At 41.2% G+C, this 24,217-nt stretch overlaps 1 protein-coding gene across 2 annotated transcripts in view; it reads left to right on the top strand.

The window, feature by feature from the left end:
* TNR (tenascin R) overlaps positions 1-24,217 on the top strand; it is a 301,348-nt gene that overhangs the window by 256,456 nt on the left and 20,675 nt on the right. For both annotated transcript variants that reach the window (XM_075182178.1, XM_075182179.1), the window contains exons 10-18: positions 1,687-1,950; positions 2,845-3,111; positions 3,433-3,552; positions 5,593-5,736; positions 7,162-7,281; positions 7,525-7,668; positions 20,485-20,615; positions 21,086-21,218; positions 23,044-23,195. In XM_075182178.1, coding sequence (XP_075038279.1) covers positions 1,687-1,950; positions 2,845-3,111; positions 3,433-3,552; positions 5,593-5,736; positions 7,162-7,281; positions 7,525-7,668; positions 20,485-20,615; positions 21,086-21,218; positions 23,044-23,195 — 1,475 coding nt within the window. The remainder of the gene's footprint in view (positions 1-1,686; positions 1,951-2,844; positions 3,112-3,432; positions 3,553-5,592; positions 5,737-7,161; positions 7,282-7,524; positions 7,669-20,484; positions 20,616-21,085; positions 21,219-23,043; positions 23,196-24,217) is intronic.

Below are 24,217 nucleotides of genomic sequence, written 5' to 3'. Positions count from 1 at the left end.
TGCAGGCGGTTTGTACACAGAGATGTCATGATGTTTGTGATGTAGCTGAAGGCTCATTAAACCTTAGTAAGCTGTAAGTCTGTCTGCCTCTGTTCTTGTCTACCCAATTCTCATAGCAGAGTTCCTAATGTAAGAATGTTTTAAAGCATCAGGCTCCAGTGGAATCTTTTCTAAGCTACCGACTGCCAGAATTTTACGGCATTTTCTAAATTATTCAAATATTGACTTGAAATGGGAGTAATTTATAGTTGTATCATTAACTGGTATGGCAGCTGTGGCTCCTAATAGTGCCAGCCTGGAATCACAAGTTTCAAAACAAACTCTGCCCCAATATGCAAAAGACAACATACATATATTATGTAAAATTTACCTAAATGTGTACCCAGTTTATCACTTACATCCATTGAATGTATATGTTAGATCTACTTTCATCTTTTAAAACTAAACTCTATAGTAAATTGGAGAAAACCTTACACATTAGTGGCCTGATTTAGAGTTAAACATCAAATTGCGACTTTTACATACACACAAAAATGTGTTGGTACACTTAGGTTTCTGCTGCTGTATTTTAAATCTATCGCACAAAGCTGCATCCATCATTAGTGCGGAAATTTGCATCAGGCCTATAGGACGGCAAATATATGCTTAAAGATACATCTAATTAAAAAGTGGACACCTGTCTAAGGGGCATAATTAACTTGCAGCTCCATGACTGTAGTGTACTGAACTTACACATGAAATCACATTTGCTTCTACAATAGCAAATAGGAGTAAATATAGGATACACTAAACTCAAAATACGGGCACAAATTGTGCGCCTGAGCAGTGTGACAAATTTTACACAAGTTGCATTTTTACATGGTGCAAATAGAGTTATGTCTGACGTGTAGGTGTTGGTATATGTTTGTGATTGTTTCAGGTGTGCTCAATTTATGTGCCAAAATTAACCTCTGATCTGATCATTTGACAGTCAAAATGTTGGGCCACACTTGGGCAGATCCCGCGGCTCGGTGAGAACATTGAATGATCATCATCATCACCATTTATTTATATATCGCCACTAATTCCGCAGCGTTGTACAGAGAACTCATTCACATCAGCCCCTGCCCCATTGGGGCTTACAGTCTAAATTCCCTAACACACACACACAGAACAAGACAGACTAGGGTCAATTTAATAGCAGTCAATTAACCTACCAGTATGTTCTTGGAGTGTGGGAGGAAACCGGAGCACCCGGAAGAAACCCACGCAAAGATGGGTTGAACATACAAACTCCTCACAGATTAGTCCATGGTCGGGAATTAAATTCATGACCCCAGTGCTGTAAAGCAGAAGTGCTAACCACTACACCACCGTGCTGCCCCAGCAATATAACAGTATACCCTCTACTACTTTTCTTTGTGGCCTGTTAACTAGCCAAACAAATGATAGAACCCATTTCCAATTTGCCGCTTTTGCCGATCACCCAGATCCTGTGGGGCCCTGTTAGTTGGCAGTCAGTTGGTTAGGAGGACATTTGGCTGGTTTTGGTGACATTGTGGCAATTAGTCAACGTCCATATCCCAGTCCAAGTTAACAAACAGTTCATTAATATCTTCTTGGACTTAGTTTCATGGATTTTGGTTCTTACCCCACTCAAAACAAGATGCAAATGTAAGTCTTCAATGTCTTTGTGTTCTGTACTAGACTTGGACAGCCCAAGTGATCTCATGGTCACCGGTTCCACTGACAAGATCATCTCCCTATCGTGGACAAGAGCCCAGGGTCCCATTGACCATTACCGTGTTTCTTTTACACCGTCTTCCGGCATGGCTTCCGAAATCACCGTTCCACCTGAAATCTCACAGTACGACCTGACGGAGCTTGACCCAGGAACAGAATATACCATTACTATCATCGCAGAAAGAGGGAGACAGCAGAGTAGAGAGATAACTGTCGATGCATTTACAGGTACCCATTCATATCGCAGAGCAAAGTCGTGTGATTTTATAGTGGTTTCTAATACTATATTATCATTTCCCGTGCATACATACCAGCTTTGACAATGAACCTTAATCCTGCAGAACAACTGTTATTGTAATTGTTATTATTATTCTACATACTCCTACATTCAACCTGGTTAGTGCATCAGAGATTTGTTTTACAGCTACTTCGGTGCTGAACAAATTAGGTCATAAATTTTACTTAAAGATCACTGCATATTTGTAGCAATAAAATAAGTAAAGCAAATTATTTATAGGAGCCTATTTATTATGTTGAGACAATGAACGGACTTGCTTTCTCCGTATCTATTAATTAATTATTCCCTGTCCGTGTGAAAACAATGTTTTAGGCTTAAATTGTTCCTGGCGTTCCTAGACAATATGCAAATCATATATGTAAATGAGACAAATTATTTCTCTCCCTGCCTTGTTTTTTCTGTACTGCTCTGTTGTATACTTTCCTCTACCTGCAATACAATTCTGTCCAGCAAGTGGTCAGTGCCCTGATGTAGCTCCCCAAACACCAAATATTTAAAGGGACACTCACATGGGGAAAAAAAAATTCTATGTTGCTAAATATGGTATTTAAATAGAGTTATACATATGTTCAGTGGCGGAACTACCATTGGATTGGCAGGTGCAGTGCACCAGGATTCATTGAGATATGGGGCCCGCTGCATGGCAGATGCAGATGGTCAGGGGTTCCCTCCTCCACGCCTCCGTGCACCGGGGCCCTCTGGTCGCTAGTTCCGCCTCTGCATATGTTCGTATGTCCTAAGATAGGACAGTTACGGATTTCAACATATGTTGTTATATCATAACATGGGGCATCTAATTATTATTATTTTGCTTTGACCCACAGGTTTCCGCCCAATCACACAGCTTTACTTCTCCGGTATCACAGCCTACAGCGTAAACGTTTCATGGACGGATCCCTCTCCACCAGCTGACAGGTTCATACTTAGCTATACCCCCATCGGAGGCGATGAACCCATAGAACTCTTTCTGGATGCATCCATGCGGCAAACATGTCTCTCGGACCTGCTGCCCAGCACAGAGTACCTGGTTACTCTCCTACCTGTCCATGGGACCCTGAGAGTAGACCTGGTGGAAGGCACTGTAACTACAGGTGGGTACAGTGGCGGAACTACCATTGGTGCACCGGGGCCCATGGAGATAGTGGGGCCCGCTGCACGGGGAGCTAGCGAGCTGTGGGCCCCGGATCCCTCCTCCCGGCTTCCCTGTACCAGGGCCCACAGCTCGGTAGTTCGAATCCCCTGGGTCATTAACATGTCTTTGTCATTCCACGAAACTTACGTGAAATTCATTTATTACTGTACAATTTTATTTTTTTCTCTGCTTCTTTTATCTCTCTGTATGGCTGCATTTATCTTTCTATAAATATCTCACTTTTTGTGTTTAATGGATGTTTTAATTGTTTTCTCTGCAGGGGTGGCGCCCCCTATAGATGTATCTGTGATTAATGTAACAGAAGACTCGATGACAGTGGTTTGGAGAGCTCCGCCCTCCTCATTCCACCATTACCGACTTTCTTACCAGTCAACTAAAGGTATAAAGAAGAGTAATTGAGAATTATCAACCTGTCCATTATAAATATTCTACAAGACTTTCAATAGAAGCAATAAAACCACTTCACAGACACACAGTGGAGCATGACATTGGTGCTTACCTAGTGTTTATATTTGTGATAAAAATTATCTATAGCGCTACTTGATGATCTATATTAATTATGGTGCAATCTTGATGATCGTAATTAATAACATTGTCCCTTTGATGATTGTAATTGATAATAGTGTCCCATTGATACATAAAATTAATAACAGTACCCCCTCAATGATTGTAATTAATAACAGTGACCCCCTTGATGATTGTAATTAATAATAGTGCCCCATTGATGATTGTAATTAACAATAGTGACCCATTGATGATTGTAATTAATAATAGTGCCCCATTGATGATTGTAATTAATAATAGTGACCCATTGATGATTGTAATTAACAATAGTGACCCATTGATGATTGTAATTAATAAGAGTGACCCATTGATGATTGTAATTAATAATAGTGACCCATAGATGATTGGAATTAATAATAGTGTCCCATTGATGATTGTAATTAATAAGAGTGTCCCATTGATGATTGTAATTAATAAGAGTGTCCATTTGATGAGTGTAATTAATAATAGTGCCCCTCGATGATCGTAAATAATAAAAGTGCCCCCTTGATGAGTGTTATTAATAATTGTAGCCCCTTTTTGAGAGTAATCAATAAGAGCGCCTCCTTAATTATTGTAATAGTAGTAGTGCCCCCTTGATGAGTGTAATTAATAATAGTGCCCCCTCGATGATCGTAAATAATAAAAGTACCCCCTTGATGAGTGTTATTAATAATTGTAGCCCCTTTTTGAGAGTAATCAATAAGAGTGCCTCCTTAATTATTGTAATAGTAGTAGTGCCCCCTTGATGATTGTAATTAATAATAGTGGCCTCTTGATGACTGTAATTAATAAGAGTGTCCTTGGACGATTGTAATTTGTAATAGCACTCCTTTGAAAATGGTAATAATAGTGCCCCATTGATGAGTTTAATAAATGTGTCTCCTTGAAAATTGTAATTAATAACAGTACCCCCTTGATGTTATATTTACATCAGGGCCTCTCTCTTCTCTCTTCTGTCCCTGTTCTGTATGCATAAAGGCTCCTAACTACGTTAAGCGTTGTGGTTGTGGCTGTGGCGTAAAAATGCTGCAACGCTTAAGTGAGCCAGGATACTCTGCACACAGTTGCTTTTGGGATCCAGTGCAACCGGGGCTGTTATGGGATCAGTAATTGTTGCCCTAACAGCCCCAGCGGCACCTGTTCTCAGTCAGGTGCTGCCACATGGTTCACCTCTGGTCAGGGGGACCCCATGAGAGTGGGGCCCAGGCACAAACGTCCTGTGCCCCCCCCCCTTAATGTGCCTCCTCTTACAAGAGATACATATAAGAACCAGCACCCACCGAATGATTCTTTTAACCACTGCGCTTAATGTAGTAAACTGTACATAGTGCTGCATATAGCTATAGTACCTACGTGGCTTCTAACTAAATCTAGGCACTAGCAGTAAATGTTTAATGCAGTAAATGTATAGTGTACTGTGTGCACTGGCCTTATAGCTCCTGGGAATTCTACAGTTCTGTGATATGTGGGTCTATTCATTCAAGTGTATGTTGCATATAATCATATCTTTGACTAGACACTAAACACTCAAGAAGCATAAATATATAAAGTAATATTATCACTAAGTGGGAGATTAATCAGAAATGTTATGAATCAAACTAATGCAGAGAGAAAAATTTAAAGAGGAAGCTCATCTCAAAAATCCTAAATTACCATTTAATGTGTCATCTGCTTTTCTTCCACTCCGCTGCAGTGTGCATCTCTTTGAGCTCTTGATTTTCGAGTGCTTGAAATAAAAATACTGAAGACTTGAATTGGATTTTATCGCAAAAGTTTTCCAGGCCTTCTGTAGCCTACCATGCAATGAGGTCCCTGTTTAAGGAGCAGGATTAAGCTGCTGTGCTTATGAATGTATGTGGTTTACCCTCTACAGGGAGAATGGACAGTGTGGTGATTGCTAATGATCAGACGCAGTATACCCTCTCCAATTTGCAACCAACCACTGAGCACAGGATCAGCCTGAGTAGCGTCTGGGGTCGTGAGGAGAGTGAGAGGGTCAGCATCACCGCCATGACAGGTCAGTATGGAAGCACCATTATGCACCCCAAAAAAATCGATAAAGCCTATCAGGCTTAGTTAGGAGCTTATTGGATTGGGGTAAGCAGTTTGGAAGCGGCCACAAATCATAGGAAGACTTGTCCAAGGTGTTATAAAAAATACCAATTGATTTAACAGGACTTTGGCACTTAAGGGAAGGAATCCACAGTTGGAAAGCTAAAAAGGCAAAGTGTTGTATTTAAAAACAAAATACTTTGTTGAGAATAAAATTAAGTTAAAAATAAAGATAAAATAAAAAGAAAAGTAAAAATAAATATAAATACTTTTAACTACTGCCTAAAAGATATGTTCCTGCATAGTGCAAATTAAAACTTGTCACCAAGAGAGAAAACATTGCACCAAAAACAAACAGCGCTGTTACTGATGTCAATAGTTGCACAACCAATTGATCTCTCTTATGTAAAGAAATACCGTTCCTGAATAATGATTCGGTCCAACTCTATGTCCTCGTTCAGCCTACATAATTATATAGTCCAAAATCAATAGTGAATTTTAATTGTAATACAGATAAGAGCTGTTCTGATAACAGTGTATAACCAAGTGAAATGTACTGTACGTTCTGTATCTTAATGTCGTAGCTGATCGGTAAGCAGAATCTGCTCTCGTTCACCCGCTCGGCTTGTATCCGTTTTGAAGCGGGTTGGTGCAGGGATAAGCCTCTACAGCTACCTGTCGATCCGTTCATCAGACCATGAAGCCCAGCCTGCTTTTGTTTGGTTGGGCATGCTAGTACTTATGGTTCCACAAAGGTGGAGAACCACAGCTGGTCTAAGCCTGGTATATGTTTCCAACTAATTGAGTCTCTTGTACAGTTTCATGTCCTTAAAGGGCCACATGTATTATGAACATATGTATAAGACACACGTGTAGCAAAAACTTTTGCAGTGAAAGGTGAACCATAGCTAAGGATCACATTCTGTGATTTTGTGCAATTATATGATAGAATTCTGAATAATTTATCTGTGAATAGCTTGGTAAATCCAAGTTAATTACAAAAAAAAAAATCTGTGTGACAATGAGCTGTTTAAAGCAAGAAACCTTGCATCCTCTTTTCATACATGTTCACGAGATGAATTTCTATAACTTCTCTATGATGCCATACAATATATATTGTGGAGACTACAGAAGAAGTTACTTAGGAACTGAAGTTTTCATAACTGCTGCACTGGGTATTTCTAGTATCACCGCGAAGCACCAGAACAAATAGCATTCTATAATGAACAATTATGACTGCATGTTATAATCCTTCAGTCAGCGTGTTGTGCTGAGCCCTTTAACTCTCACACTGCAGTGACACAAGTAGCTGCACAGCGCGGTGTCTCACGATCTGTCATCCATCATCAACGCTCAACGCTGTGTTTATTTATTTATTATATTGCTGTAGCCATGGATCCTCCATTTGGCCTGAGGACCAGTAACGTCACTGACTCGGGAGCTGTTCTGCAATGGGAGCCACCAAGGACAGACGTGGAGAGTTATATAATCACTCTCACGCACCATACGGGTCAGTAAAGATCACACGCAAACCCCATATTGACACACATCAGTTTTATATAAAGCCAGATGTACTTGCCTGGGGAGCAATACCAGTAGTACACAGATGCATGGCTGCTATTGCCTGCAGCTGCTTGTAAATAAGCATTAACCTCTGCACAGAGCATGATGACTGACACATGGATTGTAGGATTATGCTGCTATATACTGTTCTTTCATAATGCCTGAGTGTCTCTTGTCTCCTGAAACTCAGTATCAGGGGAGACAATTCTCATTGATGGAGACAGCCAGGAGTTTCAGCTGCAGAGCCTTCTCCCTCGGACCCATTATTCAGTCTCTCTGGCAGCCAGCATCGGGCCTCAAGCCAGCCGGAGCGCCAGTGTCAGCTTCACCACATGTAAGTACAAATCATGGCTTGATCCAGTGCTCCCTGGATACATTTTATTAAATGACATTTTATATTCATATGATAAATGATGCATGCCTTCCACGGGCCTCACTTACGGAGAGGCAGTCGGTCTTACCTTCATTATTGCCCCATGTAAGGATCTGCTATATAGGCGAAACGAATCCTCTGATACTGTCAGTTTAGCTCTAAATTCAGGTCAATAGGCGTGTACAATGTGTATATTTGTCATTTGGGGTGTTTTGTAGCTGTGTGTTAATGAAATGTTTATGGTACTTGATTTTCAAATTTTGAAGCAGATGGACCAGAGAATGGGGCTGATGTTAGGTTGAGTGTCGGCCTGTTTGATTAGCGTAAAATAGGCTAATGTGCACTGCGCCGGCCCACGCACAATCGCAAAATAAAACTTGAGAACATTCTGTTAGGTCAAAGTTCTACAGTATAAGAGTCTGGTTTTGTCGTATTAGTAGAGCTATAACCTCTGTAGAACGTTTGTTGTTAATCAGGTCTCTATATATTTGTACCCATATTTTTATTCCATGCTGATCAATGGACACACATATTCTCCAGAAAATGAAAGCGCAACGAACTTGTTGGCTGAACCCATATTCAGCTCATCAATTCAGCAGGAGGTACTAACATCCATGAGGCATGAGGCACGAGGAGCCACTAGTTTGTAGTGAACTGACTGTATTCTCATCAATATGGTTCAAATGGTTCCTTCTACTAGAGTAGCCACCTGGTCGACTTTAATCCTTTGATGGGTGATACAACTATTCTTGGCATTGTGGTGGTCATGAAGTAGGATAATTGTCTTATAAATTGGATTTTCCAGTATTTGTCACAGTACCAGCTTTGGGAACCTCATTACTGTCAAATCCAAAGCTATTATAGTGTAGTATAGTGTATAAATGCCTCACTTAATTGCAGTTTGTTTATGTTCTATTCAATTAGGGAATTAGAGCTTCCATACTTGTGGACTTCTTAAAAGGAGTCGTCTTCCTTATATCTGTATAATTAGAGGACACTAGGCAATTAGAAGGCCCACAACGGCCGTGCAACCTGAAATGATTATAATTCTATGTGAGGTAGTATGATTGTCTAATGAAGTATGAATAAAAATAAGTTTCTTCTACCAAACCAACTTTGAAACTGCTGGTACTTATGACAACTGATACTGTTTCAGCTCATTAATCCAATGCTGCAGTAATGTAGCTTAAATATGCTCAGCTATATCTTCCTAATCATTTCTCCAAGAAGGGATGGGTTAGAGTAGACCTGCCACCAGGTCCTGAAGAATGATTTTTTCTTGTATTAGTCACTATGTAGTAAATAAACAAAATATTACCCGGTTCACCAAGGAAAGTTATTCTATCCAGCTTTCTGCTCAGGCTTCCTCTAACCCACACAGCATTAGAGACATTATTGTGGGGCCTCGGTCATAAAAAAATATAAACAAAGTAATGTGCGTTTTTCTTTAAAAAGCACATACATCGGGTATAGGCAAATCCGTATTCAATAAGTAGTGGTTCTCAGAGGCAAACGCAGGATTTGTAGAGGGGGTATCCACACCACGCCCCCAGTGGGCATGACCAGCATGCATGGAGGTGTGGCTATAATTTTAGACAGTGTTTGGCTATTTTCCTACTCTCCCTATCCCCATAATATACATGGGCATTGCTGCGTGCACTACTGTTAGGTGCGCACAGCTCTCTCTTTTCAAACAGAGCCGTGTGAAGCAGTGGCAGGGTCCAGCCACCTAAATTATAAAGTGCCCCAGACTTGGAGGGGGGTTTCCAGGCACTAGGACCCCCCCCCCCCCCCTCGGTTTGCCTATGGATCTGAAGATACGTCTGTTGATGAATATGGGTCTAGGCAGATGCCCCCCAGCCCAGCCTGCCCCTGACTGCAGGTTACGTCCAATACATATGGGGACTATTAAGTCACAAAAGAATGCACTGAAAAATGGTAAAAACAATTAATATCACCTTTTAATAATAGCCATTAATGATACAACAATAGAAAATAAATAAAAGTGTGTTTTTTTCCACATGAAATACATTTATTAGGATGTACATTTATTAGGATGTTATTAATGTCTACTGTACATAAAATACACTTTTAGTCGCTCCTGATAGCAAACATATGTTCTAGCATGGATACACAACCGTCATCACTTGTAACCTATGGAAGTGATGTGACTGTAAATCCCGTACCTTTCAGATGCCCAAAACTGTGTGCACTCGAGCACAGCACGCCCTTACTGCACATTGATTGACTACGTGCACACGCCCATTCCCCTCCCCGTTCTACCTAACCTAGAGAACTGAGGGTGCTGATGTACAGCAATGAGGGATAATGTTGGGGGCTGCACTGGAGAGGTGGTTTGCCGAGTGAGCTATTACATATTTGCCTACTCTCCTGGAATTTCTTGGAGGCTCTTCAATTTCTTATCAATTTTGCTGCTGCTGCTTTCCTGCTGACAATGGGTATTATTTAGATTTAGACTTAAGTCCAATGTCACCCCGCAAATATGTGCTTTGCCACACTGTGCATGCGTAAAGAAATGAAGCCGCAATTAGCTTGCACTTACAGACATCAACGCCTGGAGAGGCGGACCGTAGGGCAAGCTTATTACAGTAAGGCGTGCACAAGTGTGGCACACCTCCTAGGGCCTGTTTATAGTAGACCACATCTCCAGATACGCCTCTTACTGGTGCTAAAGCCTGGGCTGGTTCTCAGGGTACAAAGAGTGTGAGTTCAAGTTGATGATGATGATGACTTGAGGCAACATGGTGACTTAGTGGTTAGCACTTCTGCCTTACAGCACTGGGCTTATGAGTTAAATTCCCGACCATGGCCTTATCTGTCTGGCATTTGTATGTTCTCCCCCTGTTTGCGTAGGTTTCCTCCGGGTATTTCGGTTTCCTCCCACACTCCAAAAACATACTGGTAGGTTAATTGGCTGCTATCAAATTGACCCTAGTCTCTGTGTGTGTGTGTATATTAGGGAATTTAAACTGTAAGCTCCAATGGGGCAGGGACTGATGTGAGTGAGTTCTCTGTACAGCACTGCGGAATTAGTGGATGAATTCCATTTCTTTACTTTGTAGCATCAAGATACACTTCATACTCTGGATTTTGAGTTGAACGTATCTTAAAATATACAAATTAGGGCGCAGTTTTGCCAGCATATTTTTACGCATACATTCAAGTCGCACAATTATGGCCCATTCTAAATGAGGCCCTATATCACGTTGCATTTACTTTTTTTTGTCGTTCTTCGATAAATCATATTTTTCATTAAAAGTTGCTCTGCTGAGCTCAGTGTATCACTTTCAAAACTTCCTGGAAACGTTGCTGCTTTGTCACCCAGCCTGATATACCCTTATTGTTTGATTTAGAGTGATGTGTTCCCAGATACATATTGATGCCAGCGCATGAATGACCTATTCAATTATGAATAGGACTCCAAACTCAATTTCGTCTGTGACTGGTAACCAGTGAAGTTCTTTAGGGCCCAGTGATCAAATCTGTGATAGATCCTGTGCTTGGTAAATTGAATTTATTCTGCACCAAAAATATGTAAATTGCATCAATGCTGCAGCATATTTTTGTTGTGATAAAGGGGGAAATCTTTCTTGATGTATTACTGATATTGATATCCATGCAATGTCGTTCCTAATGTTTGAGAATTTCAGTAGAACACATGGACAGTGAGCTGTCAGTTACAGGACTTAGTTGATGTTAAGGAGAAATGTCTTGAGTTACGTGAAACAAATGAGACTAAGAGAATAATTTTATACACTCCATTCCCTACTGAAATAAAATATAGTAGATATAATATGAGTATATTTGCATACATTAAGATATATTATAGACACCCTCAACTGGTGTGATCCAACACAACCTGGATATGCCCCATTTTTGTGTGCTTCTCGATTTGCGGGAGTCATATGGAGATGGCGATTCATTTAAGGAAAAAGGTACATCCAGGAAATAAAGGTATTAAAGGTAATAAAGGTACCTACTTCAATTTACCATAGTGGGCTACCTGCCCCTGGACCGGTCCCATAGTAAGCTACCTGCCCGCCGAGCTGGTCCCATGGTGGGCTTCCTGCCCCCTGGGCCGGTCCCATAGTGGGCTACCTGTCCCCTGGGCCGATCCCATAGTAGGCTACCTGCCCCCTGGGCCGATCCCATAGTGGGCTACCTTCCTCCTGCGCCGTTCCCATAGTGGGCTACCTGCCCTTGGACCGGTCCTATAGTGGGCTACCTGCCTCCCGGGCCGGTCCCATGGTGGGCTACCTTGGGCTGGGTCACTGGGCCACCTGCATTTTTTTCCTGTAAAATGTTCCTAACAGGATACTGAGTCGAGGCTTGCTCCCTGGGCTAAAATTTGCCAGCCCTCCCCTGCTCTTCTTTAATACAGAGTATGTTCATGTGAACCCTAAATGCTGTAAATGTCTGCTCAAAAATGGTTCTTCAATCCTATAGTGACAGATCATCGCACAGTAAGGAATTTGTTCAGCTTAGCACATATAGAAACTTTTTAAAATAAAGTGATTGACCAGCAGGCCTCTGTATCTACAGGAAATGGAACAAGGTCTTTGTGTCTGTGTTGTATCTCTAGTCTTGTTAATACTATTACATTCTATCATTGCACTTTCTGTGCCTTAAAAACTATTTTCAAAATAATAGCAAACGTGAAGTTACCTTTATTTGCAGTTAATAGCTAATTGCAAAATGCCCCTAACCTCACCCCCCTCTTCCCTCGCCTTCGCTTTATCGCGCCACAGTGGGTGCGGCCAAAATGACATGATTTCCCGCTAATTGCTTCACTGTGGCCCCCGACTTCACTAAGTGGACAGGGTGGGTGAGGAACTGTGGCCCTGTGTCCAGGGATTCTGGGATAACTGAGCAAAATTCGTTAGTAGGCAAGTGAGATACATGTGTACATAACAATTCCTGTACCATGATATTTCATTTTGTATGTACCCTTGATATTGAGTGATGTGAACTTATTGTCAATAGGGGTTTTTAGTGGATCTTAGTCTCTTTAGACAACAGATTTATGATAGAACTAGGTAAAGGAACTTTGGTGCGGAAAGGAAAAGGTCTTCCCTCTTTCCAAAATATGCATTCTTTGGTAGTGCGTAAAAAAATCGCTCTAACCCCCCCAGTCCCCTCACCGGAGCCTTGGTGGCTGCTCCATGCAGCCGTTTTCTCTGGACTCCATCATTCAACTCACAGCTCTAGCCCAAAACCTGGGCTGTGTGATACTGCTTAGGGGATGTAGCTGTGTGGACCAATAAAAAGCCACAAGCACAGCGATTGCCGCTTTCGATTGGTCCTCCCACTCACACCCATCTCAGCAACCAGTTTAAAGGGCTAAACAATAAACCTTTGCAGGTGTTATGCTACAGAAACGGAGGAGTCCCTAGCGTGCAGTTCCCAGGTCTCTACTAAGGGCAAGCAGCAGATCAGTGACAATTTACAGAATGACGGGGAATGCTGTTTTCATTTAAATATATGCGGAACCGACTGAACACATCAGATGGAGGGTGTGCTCCAGTCAGGCAATCATTTGCTGCACAAATCACAGTAATATCCCAAATAGCAATTAGCACCCAGTGCGAGGAAAGACATTATCAGCCGTCGAGATCAAAAAAGGTGTTAAGTTTCATTATATTTTTATCCAAAGATAGCAACATTTGTCTCAAGTAATGAGGAGCATGACAAGTATTTTCAGAGTGCTGTTGCATAAGACTAACCTTTCAAATGAGATTTTCATTCTGTTATTAGTGGTTCATTCACATCTATCCCCTTTTTTATGCTCTTTTAATGCATTAATAAAGACATGAAAAGCGCATTAAAAATAGGACAAATAAGAGGCAATTATAGAACCAAGACACCCTATTTCTCATGCATTAATGAACATTAACAGTGCAATCCATTGTTTTATTAAGAGTGAAAAACAAAATGGAAAACGCATTAAACGCTTTTAAAGCGCTTGTTCATTTTCATGCATTTTTAGCCATTTTACCAGTGTGTATTTGTTAATGAGCCCTAAATGTATGTTGATACAAAGATGATGTGGGCAGCACGGTGGCTTAGTGGTTAGCACTTCTACCTCACAGCGCTGGGGTCATGAGTTTGCTTCCCGATCATGTCCTTATCTTTGTGGAGTTTATTTGTTCTCCACGTGTTTGCGTGGGTTTCCTCCAGGTGCTCCGGTTTCCTCCCACACTCCAAAAACATACTAGTAGGTTAATTGGCTGCTATTAAATTGCCCTTAGTCTCTCTCGGTCTGTGTGTGTGTATGTTAGGGGATTTAGATTGTAAGCTCCAATGGGGCAGGGACTGATGTGAGTGAGTTCTCTGTACAGCGCTGCGGAATTATTGGCGCTATATAAATAAAATTATGATAAACATATGGAAAACACCACACTGGGAACAAGTAGAATACGTTTTAGTGATGCTTTTCACTTTAGCCAATGCCATCGAGGGTAGTGGTAGCATACGCCCACATCACATGAGGAATAGGGCACGATAGGTTGTAAAATTTATGACATTCCCTTTAAACAGTAATATGGGGACAACCTTTTACATGACCTTCGCTTAGTCCATAATGGCCACAGCATGCCCTGACACCTTTTGATAGTTTTTCTTGTAACATATAAATAAAGTGTAGGCAAATGCATCGAAATTGGGCAGCACGGTGGCTTAGTGGCTAGCACTTCTGTCTCACAGCACTGGTGTCAGGAGCTTGATTCCCAAACATGGCCTTATCTGTGTGGAGTTTGTATGTTCTCCCCGAGTTTGTGTAGGTTTCTTCTGAGTATTCCGGTTTCCTCCCACACTCCAAAAACATACTGGTAGGTTAATTGGCTGCTAACAAATTGACCTTAGTCTCTCTTGGTCTGTGTGTGTATATTAGGGAGTTTAGACTGTAAGTTCCAATGGGGCAGGGACTGATGTGAGTTCTCTGTACAGCGCTGCGGAACTAGTCTCACTATATAAATAGATGATGATGATGATGATGATATAACAAGTGTCCAATCATTCTGTACTAATGACCAATGTGTAGTCTACGGCTACCATGGTCTGCCACTAACATAACATAAGGAATATGTAAATGTCTAGGACTATTGAAGGAACAGTCTGTCAGCAAGTAAACGCCCTTACATGCAACAAATATGATTTCACTAGGGCATTGATAGCTTCTATTGACTTATTGTGATAGACAGAGGCATGCTCAGAATGTCCCCCTATTGTCTGCGTCCCTTTTCTTGTAATGTTTATTATGGCATTGATACCTTTGGGTTTTTCCTCTGTGTTGTGCCCTAATTAAATGTATTTTATAGGGGGGGAAAAACAGGGTGGTACAAGAGTAAGACAAAGTTAAAAATAAGCCTTGTTTTATGAGAAAGTTCCCCTTTTATCTTGTGCCCAGGAGCATCTGTTGTGATTTACAGATGGTCTGTGACAATCTGTGAACCCTGGGCTTTTACAAGCTGTTGAGATATGCTTGCCTCAAAGACAATAAGGCACTGCAGGAGGCCGTCATTGTTATAAAGCTGTCATCAGGCAACTAAGCGGCAGCTCAACAGCACCATCTGCTGGCTGCTGGCCTTCCCTTCAACTGACTAATTTGCAATTTTGGCAAGAGGCCATAAGGCACTGATGTAAAATCTGACACTATAAATAGCTCCTTTAATAATTGTAAGATAAATAATTCCTCATGTTTGCTATTTATGAAGTATACTCGTTGATCAACACAAAAAACATTTTTCCTGTGCCCTTACATCATACTTGCCTACTCTCTTGGGCTGTCCGAGAGACTGCCAAATTCTGTGGTAGGTCTCCCAGACTCCCAGGAGAGCAGGACATTCTCCTGCACACTGCCAACTTCCTAGTGAAGTGGGCAGGATGGGGGCCTCCATGACGCCATTCACTGTAAATGGCGTCATTTTGGCCCTGCCTGCAGCACTTTTGTGTCATTGCATTGAAGGGACGTGGCCAAAATTGCACGCTTTGCGGCGTCCCACCACCCTCCATCACCAAACTATGGCTTACATGGTCCACCCAGTGTGCACCAAGACACGCACCTACTTTCTGCTTCGAGTAGATGCCTCTGCAATTTAGAAGTGCACCTTGGTGTGCAGAGATGTGTAAGAATCTGCAGAGGCGCACTGTGACATCACAAAGTCCATCCTCCTGCCATCTCTGTTTCACACATTGTTCTCCTACAATATTGCATGATTTAGCCTCATTAATGCTTAAACTAATTTTGTGAGTAAGGGGACATCAGGAACAGTCTTACACGTGGCATAATTGAGTGTTTGACACTTTTTTATTATATTATTTGAAGTGGGCCTAGAAATGTGCTCCCCACTAAAGTGAAACACAATGAGGCAAAATGCTAAAAGTATAGGATGATACATGATCATTAGACTGTAAGTTCTGTTGGGGCAGGGACTGATGTGTGTTCTCTGTACAGTGCTGTGGAATTAGTGGCGCTATATAAATAAATGATGATATCAGCTGGGGTAAAATTAACATTTTCCTGCAGAATGGGAATATCTGTGCACCCTTCCACAAAGCAAGCAACGCCTATAAAAATGCTCTCTACTCCTCGACCATAGATATATTTATGTTCCATTTTTGTGCATCTGATGCGTATTAAGCTCAGTTTAAATCTGTACATACATCTCTAAGCACATAGAAAATACATATACATTTTTATTTGTGTCTTAAAACACTTTAAAAAATGCATTTGAAAAGCCATGTAGCCTAAGGTAAGCACATTAAAACTGACCTTAGCACCGCACAGTAAAACTCCCACTGGAACCTTACATTAACCCCAGCATTGCCATCACAAATTAAAAATGACAATAAAATACATTTACACCCCGTATTAATTCTCCGCCACCTCATATACCCTGTATAGATTCTCCCCCAGGTACTGTCCTGAACTCCCCTAATTTGAATTTATCCCTCCCCCAATTTGACTAGCACACCACCCCAGTGAGAGCATGACTGGTGCCATTAATTCCCTCTCTTTCTACAGACTCACAGGCAGTGCTTACCTTGTCTAGTTTGGACAGTGCACAAATGATGTCAGTCCCAAGGCAGGGCAAGATAGCTGCGGGCAGCGTAGAGAAGTATTGGTCTGCAACAGAATGACAAGCTAGCTCTAGTGGTACCTGGTGGCTTCATCTCGCTCACTCGCAAGTAGAAATGCTTGAAAGTCTATTAGAGTTTACCAGTGTGATGGAGCATGAACATATTCATGTTGCAATCGCCAATAGATCCCCATTCTAATTTGTGGTTGAAAATTTTCAACTCGCTTCATGGTTTGCATTTTTAAATGTGCTTATTTTTCAAAACTATTTCAATAATATTTCTAGATAATACCGAAGCGTTCGAAGTTCCAGTTTGAGGTTCATTAAAAACAGCTAAAATATATTAAGCAGACTCAAACAGCCACAAACATGATCGAACTGCGACTAACTTGTTCGACTTTCTTTTAAATTTTCTTGATTTATTTTTAAACAATTAATTCCAGAAATTCCATTGTCAATTTTTGCTTTCGAATCGACAAACCGATTTCAGAAACCATTTGCGCCAAGTAAAGTTGGTGAATTATTAAACTATAGATTGTCAAGGCAACGCTCCGGGGAGAGTGAGGGCTCCCAGAGATACCGAGATGTGGAGCAGTTGTTCCATTAAGCCAACGATAATTTTGCCCTGTCTGGCTCTTAGTGAATCGATAGGTTGCATTCTCCTGAAAGGTTATTCAGCTTACAAAATGGCTGCCTCCGCTAGCTGCACCTCATACATGAGACTCTCCCTGAATCTCTGGGAGGCCCCCAGATTTTTGGGCATCCTCCCAGACTCCTGACAAAGTCTTCAATTCTCCCAGACGACACTGGAAATGGCAGAGATAAGCGCAATTTGCGTCATCACTACTGCACCGCAAAGCAAAACGTGTCATGGCACGATGGCAGAGGCCTGTGGTGATGAGGATTGCATGATCACACCCTGCTCATTGATGAGAGATCAGGCGTTTTCTGTTAAGGCGCATCAGTGGGCAGAGAGCATTGTATTATCACGTCTACCTTAACTTTGTAGACTTGCCCTTTGCATCTCCTGGAGGCTAAATATAGGTCTACAAATATAGTTCTGTAGTATAGTGCAATGTAACGTCCCATCTCCATAGTCTGTATCCGCTCTACCTCTGTAACCCCCACAAATGCTTAATTATGTCATTATCATCAACATTTATTTATATAGCGCCAGCTCACAAGCTTACAATTTATAGGAGAATGGGAGTTTGAAACGCAAGGGCACGTGCTACATCATATTGCACTTTGGACCAGCTAGAATGCAAAGGTAAATAATATTCAGTGGGCTGTGTGTAATAGGGTGTCCAAAGTAATGTCACTCAAGGGTCATTTTGTTATCATTATTATCTTGACCAGCTGTGGATTTATAATACGGTTCCTTACATTTTGCTAAATAATGTGGAATGGCTAAGGAACAACAGAAATTCTCTGTAACACCAAGAGAACATAATCTGTTCCGCTCCTGAATAATGCAGGGATTTCAGCAGCCAGGGGAATTGTAGACCTGTCAGAATTCATAATACCTTGTAATGGACCAAGAAAGTTCTACTGCACCAGCAAAAGAATCTCTCATACACATGAAAAGACACCTCTGAGAAATCAGGCAGCCACTGCTGAGATACACACAATTAAAGCTATGCTAAGCCATTCAATGTACCGTAGCACACGACTTTTCATTGCAATGGCAATAAAGCAGTTAAGAGACAAGCGCCTATCGGATTACTCCTTCTCAATGGGTAAAAAAAATCAAACGGATAAATAGGGCAATTATTAAAAGCTTTGTGCAATTTGATGTGGGAATTTTTTTTAAGTGCGCAAATAAAATGATGACATTAATCAGGTTTATTTCAGTGGAGGTAGCCGGACAAGTTTGCCGAACGCTGGGCAGTGAAAAAATTGTTGTAAATGCAGAGAAAATATTTTCATGGCTGTATCCTGACTCCTGCCAGTTTTCTGACACATAACAGATAAAAAATTGGCAATATATATAGATATGCTGATGACAAGCGACATTTAATCTACCTTGTTTAGCAATGATTGACAGGAAAATGACATACGTTATGCATAAATATATCACAACTGCTATATGATTGTGTTATCCCGATGTGAAGTGGCATTGAAGTTAATCGCGTCCAATGACTGCAGGTCAGCCTGCTGGGATTGGTTGCCTACTGACATTACTATGAACTGTTTTTAAATATAGATTTGGAAGTATAGTATGTCCGTGGCTGTAAAGTCATTCTAAAGTGATTGCAGGGAAACTTCAGGAAATTGTGGTGCCATGTTTTTCGTCAGGTTTCTGATTGGCAGTATAAGTGTAGCTTTGGGTAATGCCACGATCTTCATGCCTGTTTGCGCCAAGACCAATACTAGGTGGTCTGATATATGGTGTCTATGCCAAGCAAGATTGCAGCTTTGAAAATGGGCTAACAATTCAGATGAAAATTTGGCAAAGCTGGGAGAGTGGGATGTACAAAGGAGTCAGACAGTAGACAGACTTGGGACAATTGGTAAAGAGAGCTTACATTCTAGAGGGAGGGGTGGTGAGAGGTAGTAGGACCAAATGAGAGAAAATGGAGATGGCAGATGAGGAGGTAATGGATAGAATGGTAAGGAGGTGGTAGGATAGATGAGCTTGAAAAGGTGAGTATTGAGTGAGCGTTTGAAGGACTAAAGGTTGGATGAGAGACGAGTGAGATGAGGTAGGGAGATCCAAAGATTGGGCTCAGCACAGCAGAAGTCTTGGAGGCGGGCATGGGCCAGGTAATAAGAGGTGAACTGAGGCGGAGGTGAGAGGCAGAGCAGAGTGCAGGTAGGTATGTACCTCGAGACAAGGTCAGAGATGTAAGAAGGAGAAGTGTTGCTTAGGGCTTTGTAAGTGAGGTTAAGGAGCTTTGAACTGAATTCTGAAACAGATAGGGAGCCAATGAATGGATTTACGCAGAGGAGAAGCGGAAGAGGAGCAGTGGGAGAGGAAGATGAGCTTAGCCGCAGCATTCTCTATGTACAGTCAGAAAAGTCACTAAGGCCAGTGAGAAGGAGGTTGTAATATAATTAAAAGGTTTTAGTTGGCAAACATGAAACATCATTGAGACACAGCAACTTTATCCACAATACCACAATATGTTTAATAGAAGTGGACAGTAGTAATGAATGTATTTTATGAGAGGAACGACCAAAGTAACTCATAGGAAGGATAGATATGACCTTGCACTAGTGGGTACTGGGCAGGGAACTGACATGTAAGGCTCACACAAAGTTCACAAATCCCATCTCAAACAGTTGAACATACCAGATATGTTTATGGACTTGTTGCCACGCACACAAGTATAAGGAAACAACATTTCAGTAGGCACAAGTGCCTAAAACATAGTGCTTATGTTCTGCCCTTCTTAAATAATTCCTCTTGTGACTCTAAGGTATAAGATTTACTAAATCTTCTAAACCGGAAAAGCGAAGATGTTGCCCGTAGCATCCAATCAGATTCCAGCTACCATTTATCTAGTATATTCTAGAAACGTATCCTTGAACAGATTACCCTACAGGTTTTTACATTTAAAAATATAAGAAAGAAATAATATTGTTTAAGCTTTTTAAAAACTGATTTATTGAATTTACTTCATTCATTCATTCACAGAAGACCTTAATGAGTTAATCCCCTTTTATTTTGCATCAGACTTGGATCCCCCCACAAACATGACAGCGACTGAGGTGACCAGAACAAGCGCTCTAGTGTCATGGCTGCCCCCTGTCTCTGCTATTGAAAACTACATTCTAACGTACAAATCTACCAATGGCACCAGAAAGGTGAGCATTCAAGGCTTCCAAATATAGATGTCATGGGGGCAGGCATGGGCATTTGGGATATACACATATTTGCCTACTCTATTGAATGTTGAGGAGCCCACATGTACTACTGGGAGAGAAGGCCACCCTCCCGAATCCCGCGTGTTGATGCAGCTCACGTCATCAGGCCATGTCTCCGCTGCGGGATCCTAATGACACAAAAAAAGTAGCCAAGTATGATTATACAATTCAACCACAAATACATACATTGCTATTTTTCTTTTCCCATCTGGAACAATAGAAAAACATAGAAATGTTTTGTGTATATAAAAAAGTTCCTTGCCTTTTTAATAAAGTCCAGTAGACATTTATTTTGAAACTTTCCAACATTCTAGCCAGTCGGGATCTAACACCAGAGTTACTGGTTAACTGGAACATTTGGTACTCCTTGAAATATACTATTTCTAATGTTCGGCTGTCTCCTTTGCTAGGAACTGATTGTGGATGCTGAAGAGACATGGATCCGCCTGGAGGGTCTGCTGGAGAGCACTGAATACAACGTCACTATACTGTCAGTACAGGATGGAGAACGAAGTACTATTACTCACACAGTGTTCACTACAGGTCAGTGTTCCTCATTGACACAAAGGATTCATCATCAATCTAACATATGCTTGTACACCGGGGCTGTCATCTCTGTTCTCACAGACATTCCCTAAGGACTCTGGTTGAGCACCATGTGAAGAATCAGCTCTTTGGGTATCTTGATGAAAAATGTCTGCAGGAATGTGATCACATGCTGGGGAAGGAATGTACCCTATAATATATTATCATTATCCTATTTATTTGGGTTCTCAATGATATTCTGGGAATGTTGTGGGGGCCTCTAGATTTTCATCTGCTCTTCAACATGGTTCAGCATTGGAAAGACAGATTTTAAGTGCATTTGTTTTTTTTATATACTGAATGCAATTCTCACTATTTTTATCCTCTCGTTTATATATTAATATGTAGTAAAGAAAAGTATTTAAAATACCCAAACATTACATTATAACTATATACCCTAGACAGTAGCCCGCATAGCATGCCCAGATTATCCTACTTAGCTGCGAGTGTGCAGGGCGATTATTGTACATTATTGGCAACCATGTTGTTACCTACATACTGTGGGAGCAGCCATTGTGTAGGCTTAATCAATAGTCATGAGAATGTAGGCTAGAATTTATTTTCTGGGATGCAGCCCCTTATTAGTATTGGTCAGCGATGCTTCTAATTCATAGCGAAACATTCCATAAATATTAGTTCAGCTGAAAAGATGGTGGAGATCATTTACTAAGGACAAAGTGCTTCCCAAATACAGCTTTGGACTCGCTGGGAATTTTGCTAATTACCCTCCTACTCACCACAGTCCATGAGGGTCAGGAAGAGCGACAGCAATCTCAGCGTTCAGCTTATAGTGGAAGGGGGGGGGGACGCTGTTTTCATTCATCTCCTCTCCCCCATAGAGGGATCAGTCCTGGCACTGGTTTTTACTACAGCCGGGGGCCCAAAGCTCATGGAGACCAGTCCAGGCTATCTACAGTGGTTGGACAATGAATTAGGAAGTTTTAAACTTTTTTGTGTATTTTTAAGGTTTGTATCTCAGGTAGATTGTACATTGTTAAAAGCACAATGAGAAAGGAGCAGTACATTGAGCTTGTTAACAGTTGTCTTATCCCCCAGATAAGAGAATGGTTTCCAGGAAATGATGGAATATCCGTGTAAGATGGGGCGCCATGCCATACAGCAAAATTTTACAAGAAACTAAAAAATGCCTAATTCCTTGTCCAACTACTGTATGTTTGGGGCTGATTGAACATGTGGGTATGGTGGCGGATGTGTACCCGTTTTTTTGGAAAAAAATTTAAAAATGAATTTTATTTGTACTCGGTAAACAAATGCAGCATGAGTCCAAATTAAAAATATGGGCCTCTAGTGTTGAAGTTCATTTGCAGGCTCACAATAATGAAAAACTTCACACATCAAAATGAGGCACGCCATGTTACACATGACTTAAATAAACTATGAGAGAGAGGTTCCCTTAAGCCGTGATTAAGGCTTATCTGAGCAGTACTTTAGGAGAAATAAAGGATATTTTAAAGAGTTGATATGAAAGGACTAGGAACCTGGACCTATGTGACGTGTACAGTACACTTCCTAATGATTTGCTGAGTGTACTTCTCTGCACATTGGAACATTCTTGCAGTGTGGGAAGCTGCTCCCATGGGGAGGGGATGGACGCCATAGTGCACCGTTGTGGGTTTCGTAAATGAGGTTCACTGTGTGTGCGTTACAGCTGTGTTTTAATGCATACGTCTGAGTGTTATTCTTACTTTTTGTGCTCTACATTATATAACACTGTATTAGGGTATTGGACAGTTATATTTCACCTTCCTATATCTCTGTTTAGGAGGGAGAGTGTTCTCTCATCCCCAGGACTGTGCTCAGCATTTACTGAACGGAGACACCCAGAGTGGTGTATACACTCTCTACATCAATGACGACCAGAGTGAGAGTATACCAGTGTTCTGTGACATGAGCACTGACGGAGGAGGCTGGATTGTGAGTATTGTGAGGAGAAGAGAATTATAATATCAATGTCTTCCATTTAACAGCGCATCTCGTTAGTATGGCAATGGCAAGTCACCAGATTCTCCGTGACCGTACATCTGTCTCTTGCACAGAGACCTGGCTTCTTACTTAAATTCATTCATTCAGGCTCCCACCGTAGAGCATATTTTGTACTATTCTTCTGAAAGTTGCACAGCAGTTTACCCATCATGCTACTCAGAGTTCTCTCAATAACACTACCCTGTGTCATAGTGAAACACAGTACCAAAATATTCAATCTCTGTGTTCTAATGTCAGCATCCCGCTGTGACCAATAGCGTTGGTTGTTTACAGTTTGCCCTTTGACTGTAAACAGCCGAGGCAGCCATTTTGTACGCCCAATCAGTGTCCATGATAATGCAGCCTCCACATTAACTAGTAACCAATTATCTATTAAATAGCAGTTAGTTATGTAGCACCTACATATTATGCAGCATTTTATAGACAATATATAATCATTTACTATTCCCTGCCCCAGTGGAGCATATAATCTATATTTCCTACCACACACATACACCACCAGTGTTAATTTTGTCAGGAGACAATTAACCTATCAATATGTCTTTGTGTGGGAGGAAACAGGACCACCTTTAGGATACCCAGACAAACATGGGGAGAACATACAAACTCCCCACACATAGGGCCCTGTTTGGAATTGAACCCATCACCCCAGTGCTGTGAGACTGCAATGATAACCACTAAGCCACCATGCTGTCCACCATCATGACAGACGTATAACACAAATGCCTCTATTTTAAAGCACTGCTATCATCAAGATACAGTTTTTGTTATTATGCTAAATAACATTATTGACTTTTGTAGCTTATTATGCAAAATAAAAAAATTAATAATAGAAGAGTATGACAAACCAATAAATATTTGAGTTTTCTAATTAAATCAATTACATGGTTCAATAATATTTATCTTTCATGACATGTAAAATCACTATCCTGACAGTTTCTTTCAGAACATCA

The sequence above is a fragment of the Mixophyes fleayi genome, chromosome 8, assembly GCF_038048845.1.
Source record: "Mixophyes fleayi isolate aMixFle1 chromosome 8, aMixFle1.hap1, whole genome shotgun sequence".
In the NCBI taxonomy this organism is placed as follows: Eukaryota; Metazoa; Chordata; class Amphibia; order Anura; family Limnodynastidae; genus Mixophyes; species Mixophyes fleayi.
The sequence above is the reverse complement of the archived record's forward strand: the minus strand, read 5'-3'. Positions and strand labels throughout refer to the sequence as shown.